The sequence below is a fragment of the Chamaea fasciata genome, unplaced genomic scaffold (assembly GCF_029207755.1).
Source record: "Chamaea fasciata isolate MVZ Bird 193981 ecotype frontalis unplaced genomic scaffold, bChaFas1.0.hap1 SCAF_5, whole genome shotgun sequence".
Taxonomy (NCBI): Eukaryota; Metazoa; Chordata; class Aves; order Passeriformes; family Sylviidae; genus Chamaea; species Chamaea fasciata.
This window is the reverse complement of record NW_027094090.1, coordinates 69,091,812-69,114,199: the sequence shown is the minus strand read 5'-3', so window position 1 is coordinate 69,114,199 and position 22,388 is coordinate 69,091,812. Positions and strand designations below refer to the sequence as shown.

General features: G+C 40.2%; 1 protein-coding gene across 7 annotated transcripts in view; it reads left to right on the top strand.

Moving 5' to 3' along the window:
- The window catches only part of ATXN10 (ataxin 10), a 111,200-nt gene that overhangs the window by 39,758 nt on the left and 49,054 nt on the right, over positions 1-22,388 (top strand). For all 7 annotated transcript variants that reach the window (XM_066184325.1, XM_066184326.1, XM_066184331.1 and 4 more), the window contains 3 exons: positions 7,568-7,664; positions 8,541-8,705; positions 17,944-18,024. In XM_066184325.1, the coding sequence (XP_066040422.1) occupies positions 7,568-7,664; positions 8,541-8,705; positions 17,944-18,024 (343 nt within the window). The remainder of the gene's footprint in view (positions 1-7,567; positions 7,665-8,540; positions 8,706-17,943; positions 18,025-22,388) is intronic.

Genomic DNA, 22,388 nt, shown 5'->3' with positions numbered 1-22,388 from the left:
GATTCCACTATGTCAGGGTGCTCCAAGCCCCATCCAACCTGGCCTTGGACACTTCCACAGATGGGCAGCCACAGCCTCTCTGGGCAGCCTGTGCCCAGGGTCTTACCACCTTCACAGGGAAGAACTTCTCTCTAATATCCCCTCTAACCCTGCCTTCTGGCAGTTTGAAGCCATTCCCTCTTGTCCTGTCAGACCAGGCCCTTGTAAACAGTCTCTCTCTGTTTAAGCTGTACTGAGCTGAATTGTTTTATTGATTGCGTATATGTGAGTGTAAAAGTGGTTTTTTGCAGCAACTTGAGGAGGCACAATTTGAACTGCAGACCAGATCCTGCCTAATGAGATTTGCCTGTCAGGTACTGATGAGATGCATGGCATTGGAAGCAGACTTTGAAATAGTGGTTAAGAAGCTGGTGCTTGCCACCAGCTTGATACTTGTGCTGATGGTCAAAACTGTCCTTCTCATGGAAAGATGTTTGGATTGCTGTACTGGGAGGCAGAGTGACTGTCTCAGTGGAGGCAGTGGCTGTGTCAGTGTAAATAATTTTGCTCCTTCTAGGAGAGAGAGTAACCTGAGGAAATATTCCTAAGTCAGAGCAATTAGTAGGTCAGTGGGCTGCCCTGGTCTCGTTGCTGGTACAGCTTTTAGGCAGTGTGTAGAGCTGGTTTGTTTTTTCCCTGCTCCTGCAATTTGGAGGCTTTCTAGTATAGCCTGCCAAGATGTTGCTGATTTATGCCACATGCATAGTGGTTTTATAATGTGGACTGATACCCACTTGGAGCACAAAGGAAATAGGGGTTTGCTGATGTCTATTTAATTAGAATGGTTTCTGGTTACTTTGGTTGAGGCTTGAAATGAACGGTAATGCCTATATTTCTGTGGATCTCTAAATACAGTGTTCTGTAAGTCCTTTCCTTCCTTCCTTGCTCTTTAGTGTCCCCTACCCTACCCCAGCAAATAATGTCAGCAAGATTCGTAATGAGGCAGGTTTCTGTTCTACACAAATATATGTGAATCAAACCTTGCAGAAACGTCCCTAGATTTAAGATGGTCGCCGTGTTTTTTTGCAGCAGGGACATTAGGATCTCAAGATGAAGGTGGGAAGAATGGAGCAAAGAAACCTTTTAATTGCAGAGAGCTGCTTAAAGACAAAGCATCATGAATTTAATACAGGGAGAAGCAGCTTAACTTTTCTCACATGTGCTGAGAGGAAATATCCCTTCTAAAGAGTCTCCCACAGAGGCCCCAAGGAGGGCTGTAGTTTTTCCTCCAGGGAAAGTGAAGATGGAAGGGGGATGGAAAGAAGGTAGAGGAAGATCTGGGCAGAGGGAACAGTGGGAGGCATCTGTTGCCTGTTGGCATAAAAATCCAGGCGTTTATAATTACGTAGGGGTTACACGTGTTGTTCTGTCAACCATTTGATTATCATTGCCATGGCACAATTTCCATACTCTCCACTTACAGGAGTTTTGTTCAGGTGGAGAAGAGGGAATTATCTAACCATGGCTTTCCAGAGATTTTCTACAAGATTTTATTTCCCATTTTGCAGCTCCCTTTTTTGCTAGCATCTTTGGGCTTGGAGAGAAACATGTCTCTTGCTTTTTGTTGAGGATTTTAGGGAATATTGCCAAGTTGCATGATGTGTAGGGACATCAAGTGAGTTTGTGAGGGACGTTGAGTTCTTTCCCTTTATTCCATCCTCTGGGCATATACCACATGTAGGACAAAAGGAACCAGAGCATGGCAATGAGAAGAGGTAAGCTGCCCTTACAGGTATTAAGCTAAATGATAATAGCCCAAAATAGGTTGATGCTAAACTGTTGCTGTACATTAATGTGGATATGCAAGTAAAAGCACTTAAGTGTATGTTTGCTTGTAATTCTATGTTCCAAAAGGACTGTGGTCCATTTATTAGCCAGATACACCATATAAATGGTACAAGTAAGTGGGGGGAAGTCTGATATTCTTTCCACAGACTTGCAGAAAAAGATCATTCAGCTTTTTGAGGGCAAATACAAGCACTTCAGTGGAAATTTTTGGTTAAATGAAGCAACATACACAGTGTGCTATCAAAAGTAATTGGAGAAAATTATTCATAACCTTGGTTAGTACTTTACATGTTAATATTTTTTTCTTTTTTTTTTTCCAGACCTGTACAAGGTATCATGCAGGAGGAGTGTGTCTCACAGTCAGACACCACTAATAGTGCGTAGTGGGTGGCCAGTCCTTCTTATTTTTCTTGGTTTCCTGGCATGTTTTAAGCCCAGTTTGAGACTCCCCAGTACTTCAAACTTGCTGATTTCACTGCCGCAGAACCTTTAAAGAGACATTGCATTAGATTTAGGCTCAGCTTTTGGGCTGATTCAAGAACAAGATTTTACATTCTAATGTGTGCAGGAAACTAATGAAGGCTGTTCCCGGGTTTGTAACCACTTAAGTGTTTTACTTCACACAGGACAGTAATCTCAGGCGTGTGTTTTTGCTACTTGTGGGGATGTAACAGGAGTCCCATTTCATATGCCTTTAGATTTTAATAGATAATTTATTAAAGAAATGAGCACATTTATGTTTACTTTCTAAAACTGAAATGATGCAATTAAAATAACAGGAGATAAAGAAAATGCTTCTATACTGTATTTAATAAGCCTTGTTAGAGCTGTATGAATCAGAGTTGGTTTGAACCTGATCTTAAGAGTTCTGTCAAACTGACTCTTTTCTTAGTCAATGCACAAGTAAGTTTTTTTTTTTTAATCTCCCATTATGAGACCTCACTGGAACTTAATTTGCATCAGAGGCTAATTTGATGTGTGGTCTGTTGGTTTCTTTTAGCTCCCTTCTAATTTATTTGTAACTCCTCATTTTTAATAGTGTGGCAAGAATTTTACTTGCCTTTAAGTCAAATTCTCCTTTTAAGTCAGAACAAAGTGCTGATATTTTGCCTAGACATTTATCTTCCAAGAACACAAGGTTTGTCCAATCAATGCACATAGTGTTCTGTTAAAATTAGAATTGGCATTTCTGAAAAGAAAGAGGAAAAAAAAATAAAAGTGCGACTTTGTTTTGAAGGTGGAGGAGATGGAGGGGAGGGAGAGCAGAAATTTACTAAACAGAACGTTTTTGGTATTCCACAGAAGGTAAAAAGGGGTTACTAGTCTGCACTACAGCAAGTGCAGTAACACCAAGGTGGAAATATAAAAGGTAGCTAGACAATAATTTTATTTACAGCAATAAAATACTAAGTAGTATTTTAATAACGTTAAATGACAGAGCCCATATATGTATTGTACATTCAATTTCAGTAGTCTAGACAGACTGTTTTCCAAGGAAAATACATTTTCATCAGTATTTGTGGTATGATTCATGGTGGTAAAGAGGCAAATAACTCTTTATGACTGGAAGTTGCTTTAACTTGCAGCCACAAGGAAACAAGTCAATGACCGGATGATAGTGGTGGAAACAGACATTTTATAGTAATAGAGGTCTACACCTTATGCTGAGTTGGAGGTTTTATTTTTCCAGGACAGGCAGTCTATCACAAAGTGTTCTGCCGTTGTTTACAAACAGCCAGAGCTGCTCTGTGTGACAGCTCGCAGCCCAGAGTTTAGATTTGCAGAGCTCACAGGCGACGCTAAAAGTGTGCAGGCTCTTGGGAGCCTGGGATGGTGTCCCAGGCCTTACTAGGCTTTGTGTCTGCCCCAGTGCAGAGGGGGCACTCCAGCTCTGTTTTTCCTGCATATTACTGGTTAGAGCATGACGAGAGATGCAAGTTTGTAAGCCTTATGTTTGCAGTGACAAGCAATGTTTTACAGTGTTGTATGTGCTTTGGTTGGCTCTGTTTTATATCTCTTACTTGTTTTGGAACTCCAGTAAAGGCAGAGGTTTGTGCTTAAAACTATCACTGTTTTCTGTCCCAAATAAAGAGAATGGAGGTCTCTTAGGACTGTTTTAAGCCTCTCCAGCTGTCAGGGTTTTTTGAAATGATTGCTGAGCACATTTGTGGGCACCTGTTCTAACCATGTGGGACAGAAGGAAACAAGGTATTGAACTTTAAAATCCTAATGCTTAAAGCCTTTGTTCTCAGAACTTCAGGGATTTTAATTTTCATCTAATATATAATCTCATTCTGCAAATATGTGAAATGATGTCTTTGTGTGGACTGGAGCATGGCTTACAAGGAAAGGCTGAGGGAGCTGGGGCTGTCCAGCTGAGAGGGTCCCCCATCCCTGTGTTTCCCTGTGAGCAGGGAGGGCTCAGAGCAGGGCCCAGGCTCTGCTCCGTGGGGCCCAGCAATGGCACCAGAGGAACGGGCAGGAACTGAGACCCAGGAGGTTCCACCTGGACGTGAGGCAGAACTTCTTCCCTGGGCAGTGACCAGGCACTGAACAGATTGTCCAGAGAGGGTGTGGAATCTCCTCGCTGGGGATATTCCAGAACCAACTGGGCACAATCCTGTGCTCTGGGATGGCCCTGCTGGGGGAGGGAGGTGGGACCAGATGAGCCACTGTGGTCCTTTAGACCATATAATGTAATTGTTAAATGACATAATGTCAATATAGTAATTAAATGAAAAGCATGCACTAGAGCCTGTCTCAGTTGTTCTGTGATGATAAAGGACTGAAAGGAAGAGAGGGAGCTGTGATCTTGAAGGCACTGAACTGCTGGAGTGCATTTAAACCATCCTCCTACAGGGCCGTCAAGTATCAGCTGCCTCACCTTTGTCATGGTTGGCCTGGAGTGACTAAATGTTCAGTTTACACGTAGACAAACATTTAGGTACCAGAATTCATTAGGTAAAGAGTCGGTGTTTCTGCTTGTACCCTTTGCCCTGTTGTGTGAAGAGGTTATTTTTGTAGAACCTAGAAAAGTCTCCTTAAGCTGTTGCAGACTGGCTGTGAAAGCAGCATGTAATCTGTGTATTTGCTGGAGAACACCAGCTTTTATAGGAGCTATTGAAATCTGGGTGAGGGGAAATCTCTTCAGCTCCAGCGTTCATTTGTGTATCAGAATTTACATCTTAGTATATGCAATTTCACGGCAGTTGACCATCGGGTTAAAAATACTCCTCTTGACCACACAAGGGTAACCTTTTTTTCAAGTAAAATTTAGCCATGCTGATAGCTACAGAATTGTTTAAGACAGTTGTTTTTAGCTCTGTGAAAATCTGTACGTTTTTGGGGATAAGTGAAATTGTCTTGTCTTTTTCTTTTCCTCTCTTTTTTGTTTTCCTTTTCCTCTCTCTCCTTTTGGAAAGCACATGGCTTATTGATTGGATGGAAGAATGGGAGTCTGTCTTCATCAGCATCTACGTTTCCTTGCCTTTGCTGTAAGGACATGGAGAGTCCAAGGAAGGAAATTGCCTCAAATTGTACCAGGAGAAGTTCACATTAGATACCAGGGAAAATTTCTTCATGGGAATGTTGGGCAGGCATTGGAATGGGCTCCCCAGGGAGGCAGTGGAGTTACCATCCTAAGAAGTACTGACAAAAGGTGTGGATGTGGTACTTGAGAACGTGCTTCGGTGGTAAACATGATGGTGATGGGTTGAGGTTGGACTTTACAGTCTTACCGGTCTGTGACGGCTGGACAGGGTGCGTGACCTTGGGTGCTCATTTCTGTTTGTAGAATCACATCTTCCAAATTGCTGACATTCATTGTGTGAGATTACTTGTGTGGCAAAATGTTGCATGATCAAGGCATCCTCTTTCTCTGCTTAGCTGGGAATAGATGTGATAGGTTTTGTCTCGTGGAATACTCACTTGCCCATATATTGATTTGTGTCCTCTAATTAAAAGAAAAATCTTAACTCTTACTGGTTAAGAGCAAGTACTTAGCGATGAAAATGTTTTTTTCCGTGGGTGCATCCACAGCATTGTCACCTTTTCCTGTATCTTCCTTCCTTGTTCAGGACGTCACTGCTGGATAAGGGCAGTGGTGGTTGGTTTCACAAATACTGAGAGTCCACTGTGTGATTAATGGAGAATTCATAGCTATTTGTTACTGTACTGTAAATGTGTTCATGGCATTTCCTCTGTGTTATAGTAAGAATTGTAACTTTACAAGATCTTTTTTCGTTCGTCTGTAGAACATTTTGAACAGACTAATCACTAATAACCAAGATGTAATTGAGAACTGAAAAAGGTCAAGCAAATTTCAGGGAAAGATTGGAATATAGTCAACCAACCTTATGTTTCTTTGGGAGACCTTTCTTATTGCTGTATAGGTAAGGAATTCACTTAGGGAAATGATACCCTGTTCCTAGGATTTACTGCCTAGTTATTTTTTTTCTAGCAAGGAGGTACTTCCATAAAATACCTGCATGCCCATGCTTGCTGTCCTTCAGAAACTCCATAGTCAGCAGGGTGGGAACCAGATGGGTGGGAGAAATCGAAGCACAATGATGAGCAGAAAATAATAAACCAGTGCGGATGTGCAGGGGGGAGAGAACAGAGATCTTAGGAACTAGAGGAGAATATAATTCAAGATGCATTATGGAGAATACATACATATTTCAGGCTTAAAATATTTATATATATTTATATATATTTATGTATATTTATATACATTTATATATATGTATGTAGCAAAAAAATTTACTTTTTTCTAAGCCCAAGTGACCACTTTTTAGACTTGCTTTCTTGTTCTCAAGAGGACATATGCCCAGACCTGTCTAGGCAGTCTGGCTGCCAGCTGGCACAGCAGCTCAGCACCTTTGTCAGAGACCTAATTTTAGATTTGCAGAACCTGGCAACACTAGCTGCCTCCATATGTATTAATTAGGCTGTTGTTTCTACTATCTGTTAAACTGAATATAAACATTTAATTTCAAGTTTCTTTGCCAGCTTATTAATAAGGGCCAGGCTATTGAGAGCTGTTGATAACGACAAAAAAAAGTTTTGATTTCATGAAGTCTTTGGGTTCATGCTATTGTTTTTTATGAATTTACATCTTTTGGTGGCTGTTCTCAGATATTAATTTGCATTGTGAAATATTGTTTTCTCATATTTTAAATCTCTATTGCGAGGAGGCTAAAATAAATCCTTTGGAGTAAGAGCACAAAGGTAATTATAAATTATAAATTAATATAAATAAATTAATATAAATTATAAATTGATATAATAAAATTATAAAAGATAAATTAAAGCCATATAAAATTTAGTGTCAAAAAGGGAGGCAGAGATATTTGGAGAGCTGGCTTTCATTTTTCTAGGATAGAAATTTTTGTATAGAAGGTATTGAGCACATCATAATAGTCTATAATGATTTGTCCAGCTAACCAGAATATAATGTGAGGAGCAGCAAGGACCTTTCAATTAGTTCTTGTAATCACTAGTATCCAGTGTGTAATACTCAGACAAGTCTTGGGTGTAATTCTAAAATACTTCATGAAATCATTTGCATTAGAAGAGAAAATGCAGATATTTATGTACAGTAGCAGTGAAATACTGCACCTAAAGCTTCCTGGAGATGGATTCTGAAGTGTGTATCTGGAATATTGAGGTATGTCATTTTTGTGAAATTTATTGGTGTTGCTTTGAATTCTTGTTAATATATTTTCTGGATTTCTTTCAGCTCTTCGTTGTAGTCTCCAGTTTCTTGGAAACGTTGCAGCAGGAAATGGAGATTCCCAGAATAGCATTTGGAAGTGTGCTTTCCCAGATCTCTTCTTGTAAGCATGGATGCGGGTTTTTCTCCTAGTGTCATTTCTGTGGTTGTATTCAAATCTTTTGTACATGGTAGTTGTGCCTTTGCACCATGAAACTCTGAAAAATAACTCTGGTGAGAACGGGCTGGTTGAGACCATATCCTGTAGATGTTTTTTGTTAGTCAACCGCAGGAGTCAGAACCTTTAAAAACCTGCTTATTCTGAACTAACAGTAAATTGATTTAATTTAACAAAAACTGGAAGAAAACTATTTTGAATTACGAGCTTCAAACAAAAAGCTTTATTTCAGACATGTTTTCAAGTTGTTACACTCATTTCCAAGAACACAGGATTTTCTTTTCTCATGCTGCTGCTGTGCAGATCTGTCAGTATTGGTGGATCAGATGTAATCTATGAAAGTTCCTTAATCTTCATCTCTTTTAATCCTTCCGTCCCCCTCCTAACCTCACCAGAATATCTTCCTGGGGATTTGATGACATATGTGTAAGGAAATATTACATAAACTATTTTGTGCAGACACATGACAACATTGTTGATGTGTTCAGCCGGATTTTTTGTAGCAAGCTGGTAACAAAGGCACTTTGGTTCAATTTGATAATCATTCTCTGTGGGTTTTTGGAGCCCACGGGTGTAGGAAGACCTTATGGTAAGAAAAGCAGTTCCAATTTAGCATTATTTTTATAAACTTCCTGTCAAGTTTGACCTTCGGCTGTGAGTTGGATGTTTCTCCTTGCAGCTGACTTTTATCCTTCTTAGGCAATGGCAAACTCGTGGTCCTCTAAAGGACAGCAAAGGACAACTCAAGTGAGCTCACTGCCACTGGCCTGTTTTTCCAGGGTCCATTTTAACTTGCCCTTAACTCCTTATTTTCTCTTGAAGGACATGCCTGACGTACAGTGATGAGAAAATTGTCACCTATTGCTGCATGGTCCTGTTCACCTGCCTGAATTCAGAGCGAGTGAGAGAACTGCTGGATCCCGGGAACTTGACTGTGGCTCTTCATGTCCTGAGAGCCTACAAAGAACAGTTGGATTCTGAGTGGTCGTATGTTATTGTTGAATTTTCTTTTTCCTCACCTCTTAAATTAGGTGTTTTGCTGGTGTAAATCACTGTGTTAAAATGTCTAAACTTGTGACACTGCAAAGTAGTAAATGAAGATCTAATAAGAAATTAGTAGTTTATAATAGAGATAATGTTCGTGGTAGTTTCAATGACTCTTTTGATTGTTGCTAAAATAAGACTTCTTTTTTTTTTTTTGTTGAGGACATAGGAATTTTCAAATCATAGTCTTTCTTTTTTTTTATGAAACGGGGTTCTGGAATGCAAACTAATTCATTCTTGTGAGCTGGTTTGTGGAGATTTTTTAAAGTTGGCACAGAATAGTCTCACAGACAGGTCATGCTAGGAAAACTTGTATGTCTCATGCTTATGAGTGCTACATAAAGCCTGGGGATTTTGCTTTTTTCTTTTTTTAACATAGCCATTTTCTATTGCAACATGCAGTCATTTTTATACCAAAACAGGGAAGACTTTTTTTTTGTGGATCTTCATTTTGTGCTTCAAGAGCACCTAATCAGTGGTTTTATCCCTCTGAACTTTTATATTTTTTACTAAGGGCCATTCTTGTAAATATTGTTGTCAGTTGTGCCTTTGAAAAGTATGTTTTTGTCGCATTCTTTTTAAGGTCGTGTTTAAATTCAAAATTTAATTAGGAAGAACTGTTGGTGTTTTAGAAGCGGCATGGAAAGTCTCAGCACAGACTTTAGATGAGGTACATCTACATCCCAGTAGGATTGCTGGAAGGAATTTACATGGCTGTGGCATTTGCAGAGAGCCAGTGTCCTGTTGGAAAGGTTTGGGTCTCTTGTGCCACAGCTGGCAAAAGTGCACAGCAACCAGTTTATGGTATTATATGTCTGGACTGAAACACAGATTATTCTTGGTGGTTATGCTCACTGCTTACTCTCAAGTGACTGAAATTAAGATCTTTTTACTTAAAATTAAAAGTACCACTTAATTCCTGCCTACCCTCAGAGATCTCAGTTCAGCAAGTTCTGATTCTAAGGAGTGATGGAAAGCCAAGTCATTCACTTCCTAAGCAGTTTCTGAAACAGAGAAGAGCTGTTCTGCAGATCAGCATAATGGAATTTCTAGACCAAGCACTGATGCAGTTTTAAAATATGTTTGTACGTTGACAACATAACAAAAAAGTTGCCTTAGAACTTGAAAGAAAGAGAGGTAACAGTTCTGTGATGCACATCTAAGCGTCTTTCTTGAGTGATACACATTCTGTTAAGTATTTTTCTGGCATGCTGTGAGCTAAGAAATAGCTAATAAAGGAGGAAGTCACTTTTATAGGGAATGCCCAGGTCAAATCTTGTGTTCAGTTCTTCTGTGAGCATTTCTCTGGATCAGATGGTCTGAAGGCTCATTTCATTAAGCTTGTGGTTACTTGTCAGCCTCAGAAATGCTTCTCTCTCTGAAATCTGTGACGCTGAAGAATGTAATACACACATTTAATAAATATTCTAATGATTTAAGAACTGGTGCATCCTTCTCTTTCTCTTTTAGAAGCTTGATCTTCTCAACAGCTCCAGAATTATTTACATACTGCTCTCTTTGCCATTTTTAATGTTAGGTGCTGAATGGCATATTTAAATAACAACTAACATGTATTAGACAATATATTTTTATATTGCCACTAAGCTTCTGTTCAATACAGCTCCTGAACTTGTGTCAGGCTGGCAGTCCTGTAATCTTGAATTCTGGGAGCTCATCTGAGATTGCTGCTGCAGGTCTGACTCTCAAGAGCAATAATCTGGGGAAGCAGATTGTATATCCCCAGCTGAGTTTCTTCAAAATACCTGTCTGACTGGCGGGTACTTTTTTTGTAGCTGGGCTTGTGGAGAGTGCCCAGAGCTTGCTGCTTTGGAAAGTTACAAGGTGTATGATGTTACAGAATGTACTTCAAAGAGTAAGTCTAACTAACTCTGCAGAAACAAGTTTGCTTCTTTTCTTGGATCTGATTTCTGGCATTCCCTAATTAACTGATCCTATCTCCTGGATGGTTCTTTGCTGTGCAGCTGTCTTCTAGAAAACATCCTGCTCTTCACAAAGTGAGCTACTGCCTGAGCTTTTAGCTGAGGAATTAACGCCACCCAGCTGTGGTGGGAAACGTGCTGCTCCAGCCTGGTGCATCAGGGACCATTCCTCTCCCAGCTTTAACCCTGAAATTTTGCTCTTTAACGCAGGCTTCCCCTTTCAGGGACTGGTTTCTTCTAGTTTGCTCTGCTCAAGATCACAGTTGTGGATTAGCATTCCCTTTAAAATGCTTCCTTGCACATAGGAAGTCTTTAAACCTCTCAGTTCAGTTCAGTTGTTTCCACGTTCTTGTGATCTTTTATTTCCTTTTCTTTTAGTATTACTACTTTCTTTTTGATCTGTTCCTAAACTCTTACTGCTTTTTTCTGCATCTTTTGGGTCTGCCTCTTCCATCCCTCTCTTCTATCCTGAATTTCTGTTCAAAGAGATGAGCATGGTTTTCAAGCCCTTGTTTGACAGTAATTTGTTTTCTGTGTATCTTCCATCTTTCCAAAGTATCTCTGAGGATACACAAATTTAATTCTGAAGTTTCAATGAACTGAGTTCAACATAAAGATGGTTTGGGTTGAAAGGGGCCTTAAAGCTCATCCAGTTCCAACTCCCTGCTGATAAGGACAGTAGAACAGGATTTTACTCACTTGATAAGGATAGCAGAACACAACATTTTGCTCATATCAAATAAAGGGAACCATGTGGCCTTGGCGAAGCAGACAAAACAGCATTCATGCAAAATGCAAGCAGGATGCCAGCTCTGCTCTGCAAGGCTGACAGAATGGTAGTTATGCAAAACAATGATATTGCACTTACTCAAAAGCAGGCGTCAAGGAGCAGCCACCTGAGAGGGACACTGGATGTTGAAGGAGAGACTCCCAAAGAACCATATAAGGACTTCCAATAAGGGATGTGTCTGTGTCAAATTAAGTCAAGGTTACTCATGAACATGTAATCAGTGTGTGATAAAAATTCTGTTCACCTGATGCTTGAGGCACTCAGTTGAAAGAAGGATCCCCCTGGGTGCCTAGTGCTCCCATCAAGAATTCCTGCTTTAAACTGTGTTGTAAGGTTTCTGTTGGGCCGATTTCGATATCAATGCCATGGGCAGGGACACCTTTCACTATCCCAGGTTGCTCCAAACTCTGTCCAGCCTGGCCTTGAACACTTCCAGGGATGGGGCAGCCACAGCTTCCCTGGGCAGCCTGTGCCAGGGCCTCAGCACCCTCACAGGAGGAATTTCTTCCCTATATCTAGTCTAAACCTACTTTCTGTCAGTTTATATCCATTCCTGCTTGTCTTACCACTACAGTTCCTGATGAAAACTCCTTCTCCAGCTTCCCAGTGTAACCCTTTCAGATACTGGAAAGTTCTGTGAGGTCTCCACATAACCTTCTCTAGTCCAGGCTGAACAGCCCCAACTCTCATTCTCTCTCCATAAGGGAAGTGCTTCAGTGCCTTTATCAACTTTGTGGCCTCCTCTGGACTTGCTCCAACAGTTTAAATGTGTTAATGTTTAAATATCTTAAACACATAAGCAAACCTGCTCCATAAGCTGATTCTTGTTCTGGTGCTCCTTGCTTTCAACAGCCACTTCCTACCAAAAGTTGCTGCCAGGAAATCAGACATATCCATCCTTTAGGAAACAAAGCTGAAATATAACTGAGTATAACTGTTCAATAACTGAAATGTATTTTCTACTCTGTTTCTGTGTGAATGCTACTAAGGCCTGAAGAGCTCTCTGTTAAAAACTCCCGTGCAGTTCCAAAGAAATGCTCTATCTTATTTTTTTCAGTAATAGCTTTTCCTAAACACATGCAGAGGAGCCTTTGGCTCTGGAAGATTGTGTAGCCTTTCAAAAGTTGTTTCTATGTGTTTCCACATACATCCACTCCCTCTTGGGTTTGTGTTAATCAGGAGCGAAGTATTTCACACAGTGTAGAAGGTACAGTATTTAGAAGATAAACCAACGCAGAATATCACGTGAGATCTATTTTAGAATGTGAACCTGGAAAAATATGTGTTTTTTTAAAAATAATTAGGAAAAAGTAGTACAAAAATCACATTGTAATTTATCCTAACCAAGATCACTGTGTGTTCTGAAAGCTGTTTATTTTAGAAATACCTTGGTGTCTCCATTAGAGATGAGAGTATAGCTTGTGTAATCAGTTTTTCCAAGTGTGTGCATGGGGAAATTCAGCTAATATGGACAGGGAAAGCAGGTTGTATTTTTGATTCCTGAAAAGCAAAGGACAAAAATCCTTCATTTTAAAATAAGAGACATAATGTGCCTTTTGTCTTTTAGAAAAACGATATTAGGAGTGTGGTCAGCTGTTTGGCGTTGAAGTAAGTTTTGCTGAACATCCACTTTCTCTTTTTGAAACCACAGCTAAATGATTACTGTAAAGATTAGGATGTGGGGCTACCCCTCCCCAATTTTTTGCCTTTGTGTTTTTTGTCCTGGCTTATGGAAAGATGTGTGGACAGAAACTGGTACCCCTGTGGCAAGGAGCCTTGCATATGGGCACAGATTTAAAGGCAAGGATAGAACTCTTCAGTCCTGCTCTTTTTGCTTAATTAGTGTGTGTCTGTGGTGAAGAAACTTTTTTTTTTTTCATTGGGCTGGCAACTCAATTTCTTCTGTCAGACAGTTTAGGATGTCCTCCACCCCCTTCTTCTGCTCTCCAGAAAGTAATTGTTTTTTTAATTCCAGGAAAGTTGGAGTTATGTTGCAGGTTCCAAGTTCAGCTGTGGTTTTAAATAGTACTGACACTTGGAAAAGTTTCCTTAATTTTGGAAGTCTGAGTAACTTCTACTTTCTATTTGCAGTAGCAGTGAATTGGCACAGATTTGCTCAATCTTGCAAAGCTCAGCCTCATACATTTAATTATCTCGTCACCTCTTTCTTCTTGTGTATATTGTGGAGAGAGGGGAGCAGGAAGTGCTATTAACCATTGCTAATCATCTTGCATTTTTTCTCTTGGTAGCTCTTCAGAAAAAAAATTACTTCAATTTTACCTACAAGTTAGATTTAATCTCTCTTTGGTGCCTTTCAGATGTAGCTTTCAAATTGAGTGGGAGTGTCTTCTGACTCAGAGAAATACTTCGCTTAATTTGAATTTAGTCTTCTAGACCTCAGAGTTTACTTGGTGGGGGTTAGGGAGGATGCTTTCACTGTGGGAATGCCTTTGGAAGATGGAAGGATGTTCGCTGTTGTGCTTGGTTCAGCACAGGAGAGGAGTACTGTGATGTTTGATATTAGGAATATGAAAATGTGTTCCTTTCTTCTCCTTCTGTGTGAGAAGTGCTGGTGTGGGAATGGGGTGAATTACCTCTTTTCTAGTGATTTTATGACAGCACATGTTCTATTTGTTATTAAGTAGCTTTATATTTGTAATTGTTTATTTAAATGGTTTTGGTAGGGTTCTTCTGTTGTTATGCAAGGATGAAATATACTTCTCCTTCTAAAATATGCTTTGATTCCAAACAATTCCTTATGAGGCATATTGCTTTTTAGCATCTAAAAAGGCTGGTGTTAAGAGTTTGAAAGTTGGCTGAAAGTAGCTGAATTTTCTTCTTTACTTTTCTTCAAAATGTGGATAATATATTCCACTTGTTTGTTAAATTGCAGTAAAGAGCTATTTAGTGCTTACTAAATATTTTGGATTGAGTGGCATTATTTTAGGGTGAAGAAAAATACTTTTGGTTTAGAGATTGAAAAAGAAGGTTGCTGATCAAGTAGAGAATTGGCATGTCTTGTTCTTTGTACTTGGAAAACATATGTGGGGTTATCTTCCTATTTTTCTGAGACTGAGGAAGCTGTTCCCTAAATTTGCAAATGGGATAAAATCAACTTAATATGGAGCATGACATTTGATGATAAAGTTGATTGCTTACACCCAGCTTTGATTGGAGCAAGCTTAATGACCATCTGGAATATACTGAGTGCAAATGTAGCTCATACCACTTTGTCTTGGCTGCTTCTGAGCTTCAGTTTGGTACAATGCAGCCCTTGTGCTGTTACGAAGTCTTTGAACATCTCCTCCTGTATTTATCTACTATGGAAGCGCTTGATTTTTTTAGGATTTTAGCCAAACAATTTTTAGAGTCAAGAAAATTGGCGTATTTAACACTGTTCATTTGTTACTGTGTTACAATTGCGTAACAGCTTTAATTTTCACCATTTCCTTCACTAAATTACAGTGGTCTTCAGTTTATTCCAGTGGTTCTAGTGTTGGCCCCCAAAGAGAGTTTAAGTCTCCTACCAAAGCCTTTTGTGTGTATTTGAAATGCCATGTTCAGTCAGTAACCCAAAACGGAATATCTCTTTATATTTCAGAATTGTGGATGATCTTACTTTTCCTCTTCTTTTCCTGTGCCACAAATGAAAAACAGGAGAGTTGAGAGGACTAAAGATAGTATACTGAGTGTGCTGCATCCTGGCTTAGCTACCTCCAAAATTTCTGGGCATGGTGTAGGAGTTGGAAGTGCTTTCCTTCACTATTAATTCTTCTGTTTTCTCTTGGTGATGATGCTTATTCTCTGTTCCTCATGATACAGTAGTGGAAAAAGTAGGTAAGGTAAGAGGGACACTTAAATACAGAAGCAGATACTTTATAGAATCACAGACTAGTTTGGGCTGGAATGAACCTTAAAGCCCATCTCGTCCACCCTCTGTCATGGCCAAGAGCACATTCCACAATCCGAATTCCAAAATCTCAGGTTGCTCCAAGCCCTGTCCAGCCTGGCCTTGGACACTTCCAGGGATGGGGCAGCCACAGCTTTTCGTTTCCTGAGATGTTGCATCTCACATCATGAAACCAGAAATTTTAAAATACTCCAAGCTCCTCAAGCAGTAGAGGTCTAAGTCCATAGAATGTGCAAAATGTGTGTGAGGAAATACAGGAGCACAGACCCAAGGAACAGCTGAACTATGAGCCTTCCACTTTGCAGAAATGATCAGGAGCATGAACCTAGCAGCAGCAGATCTTTTTCTGTGATAATTATCGATCACTTTTTAATTACAAGACAAATAATCAAGAAGGTTTCCTCAACATAGTCTTAAACATGAAAATTAAGCTTTAAATTAGGTAGCCCCAGTTGCAAAATAGAAGAATTGGGCTTCAGGCTGTCACTTCAGATGCCCTTTTTACTCGACTGCATTGTCAGCTGAAATTTTTACATTCTTAGGCCAAGTTCTGTGTTCTGCACAGCGCTGATCTGTGCTTTTCTTCTTCCACCGCTCCACACAAAAGTTTGTGGTTCTACTTAAATCCATGGAAAATGAAGTTGGTTGTGATGATTCTGAAGGTTTAACTGTGGATGGCTGTGAGTTGTTAGTTGAGGAGCTGTGGAAGAATTGCCCTTGACTGCCCTGCTGGTGGCTCTGCTTGGGTGTTAGAGCTGAGTCTGTGCAGCTCAGCTGGATGCACTCGTGTTGCCGACTTTGGGCCAGTCTTTGTGCTTTTTGAAATTTGTATTGAGAAACTCTTCAATCAGTGCTACACTCCTCAGCATGCCAGTTTTAACTTGGTGATTCCTTACACCTCTGCATGTTTTTTTCATGGATGAATGTGCAAATATCAGTAAAAAGAAGTCCAGTAGAAAATAGTTTTTCTTCCTCCCGCTCTTAAAAATGTCGAGTTTTCAGTAACTGAACCAGATGCTGGTTAACTCCACAGTTGTGTTTAGAAATATAACTACTATTAATCTTTTGGACCTCTTACTCTCCTATTTGCCCAATTGGCATTTGAGTATTTGTCCAAAAAATACTTTGTTGCAGCTGGAAGGCTTCGTTGTGATCTTCTTATTAGCTGTGTAATAGATTACAGCTATGCAAAATAAGGGCTGTCAGCAAAGGGAAGACTAGGGAGGAGGTGGAGGGAGTATTGAAATTACTTGGTTTTAATATTATTTTAGCTGTTCTTTCTCTGTAGCTTCATCAGCTCAGAGGATACTCTGAGACTTGACTTGTAATTATTGTAACCTAGACATGCTACTTTGAAAATGCATCCTCTAGTTTGTGTGTACCTATGCAGCATAAATATCACCACTGGTGCTCCTGGGGATGTGACTTGAAGAGCTAAATACTTTTACCTACTTTGTGTTTTCTCCCATAGTGCTGGGAGTATGAGTCTGGGTTGAAATTAAATGACTGTTATCTGCTATGGACTGCTGTGGATGGTGCTTGGGAAAGCAAACGGTGAAAATACTGGCATTGCCACCAGGCCAGGGCTGATTTTCCTGGGAGAAAGTATAAAGATGAAAGAACAAGCCATTGTCAGTTTTGGATAGATTTTTTTTAAGAGACTCTTTTTTGAGGAAGGTTGGTATCATAGATCCCTTGCAACATTTTGGTGAAGAGAAAGAGGGAACCAGTGACTGGTTTGTCAACTCTTGGTCATTTGTTGGTCTTCTTGTGTTCCAGACAGAAACCCCAAATATGGTGTGAGAGAGGGAAGGAGGTGAAAGGAAGAACAAAGCTTGATAATTTATTACAGAATATACTTCACTGGATTTTGACTGGCAAGATCCTTGTGTTAAAGTTGGGAGTGTCTTGTGCAGGGCCAGGAGTTGAACTCGATGGTCTTTGTGGGTCCCTTCTAGAATGTGAGACTCTGTGATTCTGTATCTACCTGCCATGTAAAGCAAGGACTTAGAATTAGTTCTCAGCTTAGGTCTCTGTTACGCAAGGAGGATATGTTTTTGAAGTTGCAAAAAGTACTTTGCTGAATTGCATCTGACAGAGAAGTTCTCATTTGCTTTGATACTTTGTCAGATTGTCTTTTAAAAAGAACAATCAGTATAATATTTGGGCACTTACAGACAGTGTTGGGCTTACAGTGTTGTGATGAATAGAATAATAATTTTCAAGCTTGATCTTTGGCTTTTTGCTTAGATGCGTAAACCATTGGATGAGTGTTCCATTGTTTGACTTGTGGTGTATTTAACTGGCCTAAGACCCCAGCCAGCTTTCCTTCACATATGTGAGTAAAAGTGTGCTTAACTGATGAGGACTGCAGGACAACCTGCAATTATTTTGTGCCCGTTTGTATCTATTAATGAGTAGGACCAAAAGCACAACACACGTTCATCTACAAGTAAAACTAACCAGCACCATTTGGAGTAAATGTGGATACTGCTTTTACTTCTACAGCACCAGTAAGACTTCCTTTTTCTTTTCCTCTAGGTTCCTGATTGTTACAGAACATTTGCTGAAATGTCCAGAGCTGGTAAAAGCCCTCTATGCCAAACTGAGCAATCAAGAAAGGTAACCCCAAAACCAGTGCGGCTTTTAGTATTTAGCATTCCATATAGAGTATCCTGTTCACATGATTGAAAAACTGTGTGGTTTCATAGTTGGCACAAAATCTCTAAATACATGTTTCTATGTCAGTAATGGTTTTAAATTGGTTGGTTAACATTACAGCTTAGCCACAACTGGCAGTGATTTATGTAGGGTTGCAGAATCCAGGTTGGCGCCATTACTCGGTAAAGAAATACTTCACACACAAAAAAGGACAGGATTTCATGCCTGGGTCTTGATTTCATAAGAGCACCACACCCTGCAGAGTTGTACAGCTCGATTAGAAATGTCTTCAGCTCTTCATACTTCTGTTGTTATGTCAAGAAATTAAGAGGAAGCCTTAAAGAAAGATGGAAGTGTGTCTCATACTGGTTAGCAGAACCTACAAAACATAGATGAGCAGATACCTGTGATGACTTAATCTTTAGTATTTCCACGGTTGAAAAGCTTCAACAAACCTGCACCTTGAAGAAGCATTGATAGTTTTTCTTCAGGTGTTTGAGTAAATGTGTGCTGAATTGATGGGAAATGGCCACTGCCCTACTGGAAAAATGCTCATTGCTTTAATAGAGAATTGAGGAAGATTAAAGGTATTTTGTTAAGGCAGTCCAAATTTGGGAAACACTGCTAGAATTCTACATCTCCTCCAACTGTTTGAAGATTTTATGGTTTCATCTATGTGTTTAATGCACCTACCTTGTTCCACATCCACCCAGGGAAGCTGCAAGTTCCTCTCTAGTTTTTGCAGGTGAAAGACAAAGCACTAAATAAAACAGTGATTTTCCTTTTTTTTGCTTTGTGTTATTTTCGGTGTTACCACAGATGAGGGTTCAGGCATTGATTGGAGATTGTAAGAAAACTGAAGGGATATCAGACAAAGAGAAAATATGCAATCAGTTTGAACTGTAATAAAATATTATTATATAGGGAAGGTAATGGTAAGGAGGAAATACTGTTTTCCTCCCTAATTGAGGATGACCAAGTGGGAACAAATCTGAGCTGTGTGCTTAAATGTACCAGGAGGTAGGTGTTGTGTAACTGTTTTAAGTGAATGAGCTAGATTGAATTTTTTTGGGGAATATCATGAATGGCAGTGGGCATGTTTTCATAATGCCTTTGAGGATAGCCAGGGCTGGGTTAGGGTGTTCAGCTGTACTTAAAGCAGTAGGTGTAACCAGTTTCTAGAAAGGTCACAGCATACTACAGATGGTCGTGGGATATCTCACCTCAAAAGCTTTTGGTGTAGACATGACATAGGTGATCACAGGTGGGATCACTAGTTAGAGCATATCTGCTGAATTTATTATCAATCCCAAGTGTTCTGCCAGTCAGTTCCATCAAGTTTTTCAAAAACATAATCACAGTACAGTGTGTTATGAATTGGACACTGCCTAATTTACTGACAAACATATGGAAGTGCTGTAGAAATAATCTTTTTGCATCCAAGCTATAGAAGAATTCCCTGCCTTGGCTTCGTTGTAGGTAGTGTTAGCATATTTAAGATTGCATTCTTTTGAGATACATGAAGAGACAAATCCAGTTCAGATAAAAGCATTTTGGCTGCCATGACCTGGAGAAAAACGTAGCCATGAACCCCAAAGCATAGGGAATTCATTGTTTCAAAACCAGACAAGGAGTCTTCACCTGAAGCTGGAGCTGGTGAATATATGATAGCCCTCGGTTACAGTATCCTCTGTCATGCAGGTTAAGTACAGGTGGTTTAAATGCATTTGCTGAAATGAAATTAGCTGTGCTGAGGAAGTTTGCACAGATGCCCATTGGTGGTGACTCCCTAAGCTGGCAGTTGCCTGGGATGCCCAGAGTGTCCGTGGCTATGTAACTGCAGGTTTTTGCACAATTCACAGTATTTGCACTATTCAGAGTATTTCCTTCTGGACAACTCTCTCTTTAATTTCCTAGCAAGTTTAATGTGTTGCATGTCTGAGTGTGCAAATGGCCTGAAATAAATCCTGTGTTAATATGATCAGGTTTTTAATGTTATTCTGGCCTGGAGAAGTGCATTGTGGTGTGACAATGCCTGCCGGTTCTCTGGAAGGGATTGTTGTAGAAGGATATGGCCATTGAGCTAAAAGAGTGTAGGTTCTTGAATTCTTTGCCAGATTTGAGATTTTCCTGCATTTGTGTGCGGGTGTTTGACAGAAGTATTTAGAAAAAGCCTGGTTTGCATTCACCCAAGTTAGCCTTGAGCATGGACACTGTAAGTTCATGCCTTGCTTGTCTTAATTACATTATAAAATCTTTAAAAGTGAGCACATCTGTTGTTGTCCCTTCTAAGAAGGGGTTTTGCTTTAATTAACACCATGAAAATGTGCCGCTGAATAGCTTCAGGTGTTTTTAAGATGCTCAAGTATTTGCATCTCTAGGTTTGATTTTAGTGTTGTCAGGTGAAGTGTCCTGAGTGAGGGATGCAGCCACTGATGGAATTGCCTGCCAGGAGATGGGCGCTCAAGTCCTGTAAGCAGCACCACTTCTTGCTCATGGCTCAGTTATAGGGCTGCCACTGTGCTTGGGATGGTTTTGTTCCTGGCAATGCTCACAGACACAGAGTAGCTGAAGGTAGCACTGAACTACAGTTGCTCACAAATTTATCAGTTTTCACTGAATGTGATGCTTGCATTTGAAGATGAAAGAAGTAAAAGTTTTGAGGAAAGGCCTTATTTGTATCAAGGAACGATTGCTGTCAGGGAAGTGCTTCAGGAAGAAGAAGCTTAAGCCACAGAGTAAGAATGTCCCAAGTGTCTGGCCCTTGCTAAGAGTTTATAAACAAAGCACATTTGATGCAAACATTGTTTGATGCCAAGAAAACCAATAAAATTTTGCACTGCTAGTTTTAGGCTTAGTGAGGCAGCATTTTATTGTGTAGTAATGACCTTCCAGATTTAAATTGCATTTGAATTCTGTGGTTTATTTGCAGGCTATAGGAGACAGAAATTTGTTTTACTGATGACTGCAAATACTTTATAGTGGCTGTTCTAAGTTTATGCCAATTTAGTCAGCTTCAGGAAGAGCTGGTTTAAATTCGGCTAGGGGGAAAAAAAACCTGCAAGAGATTCACCAAGGGTTTTCCTCAGTGCTGCCTAAAGAAAAATGACATGGCATGATTATTTCCAAACAGAAGTATAATTGTAAAATCTAATACACAGAATTAGATTTGAGATATTGAACTGAGTGTTAGTACTAGTAGTTGTCATATTTGTTGTATTTAGCTGCAGGCAAACAAGTAGGAAGAAACGCTGTCATTTGAATGGCTCAACAGTTGTGAGATCATTTAAAAGAAATGGGCAAATTGAATTGTCTGGAAGAACTAACTTGGAAATATTAGCGTGAGTCTTGAAAGAAAACTGAGAGACGCAATAGAAAAAAAGAGTGTAAGGAAACTTGCACCAGAACAAAGCACATTGCTCTCAGGAAACTATTGGCTAAATGGCAAGACTTGCTTGAAATTCAGGGAAAGGTGGGCATGTCCTGAATGACCATGTCTGGAAGAAAACTCGGGAAAACAGTTTGACTTGAATGCCTGAAGAGACCAGAAAACTTCAAAAGAAATTACATTCAGGAAGTATTTTAACAAAGGGCTGCAGTTGTTGAAAAGGACATCCATTCATATTGCAAGGGAAAGAGTAGTGCAAAAAAAATTCCCTATTGGCAACCATTTAGTCTATTTAATGGGGTTTATGGAAGTGTGGTGACTCTTCAGCTTGTTTACCAAGGGATTGCTTGTCAGTTTTAAACGTTTATAATTTGGATTAGTGGTTCAAGAAGTGCCAACTAGAATCCTGTCAAGCAGAAGATAGATTTTGTTTTGGGTTTGCATGTCCTGGTTTTGGTAGCAGGGGGATTAGAGGTGGCTTCTGTGAGAAGCTGCTGGATGCTGGAAGCTCCCTCCATGTCTGGCAGAGCCAATCCCTGGCAGCTCCAAAGATGGACATGCCACTGGTCAAGGCTGGGACAATTAGAAATGGTGGTGAAGCCTCTGTGGTAACATGTTTCAGAAGAAAGGAAAAAAGTTTTTGCACAGTTGTAATTGCAGCCAGAGAAGAGCAGGGTGAGAATATGTGAGGGCAACAACTGTGCAGACACGAAGGTCAGTGAGGAAGGAGGGGCAGGAGGTGCTCCAGGCACTGGAGCTGGGATTCCCCTGCAGCCCCTGGTGCAGACCATGGTGAGGCAGCTGTGCCCCTGCAGCCCGTGGAGATCCACGGGGATGCAGGGATCCACCTGCAGCCCATGGAGGAGACCCATGGCAGAGCAGGGGATGCCTGAGAGGAGGCTGTGACCCCGAGGGAGGCCTGTGGAAGAGGAGCCCG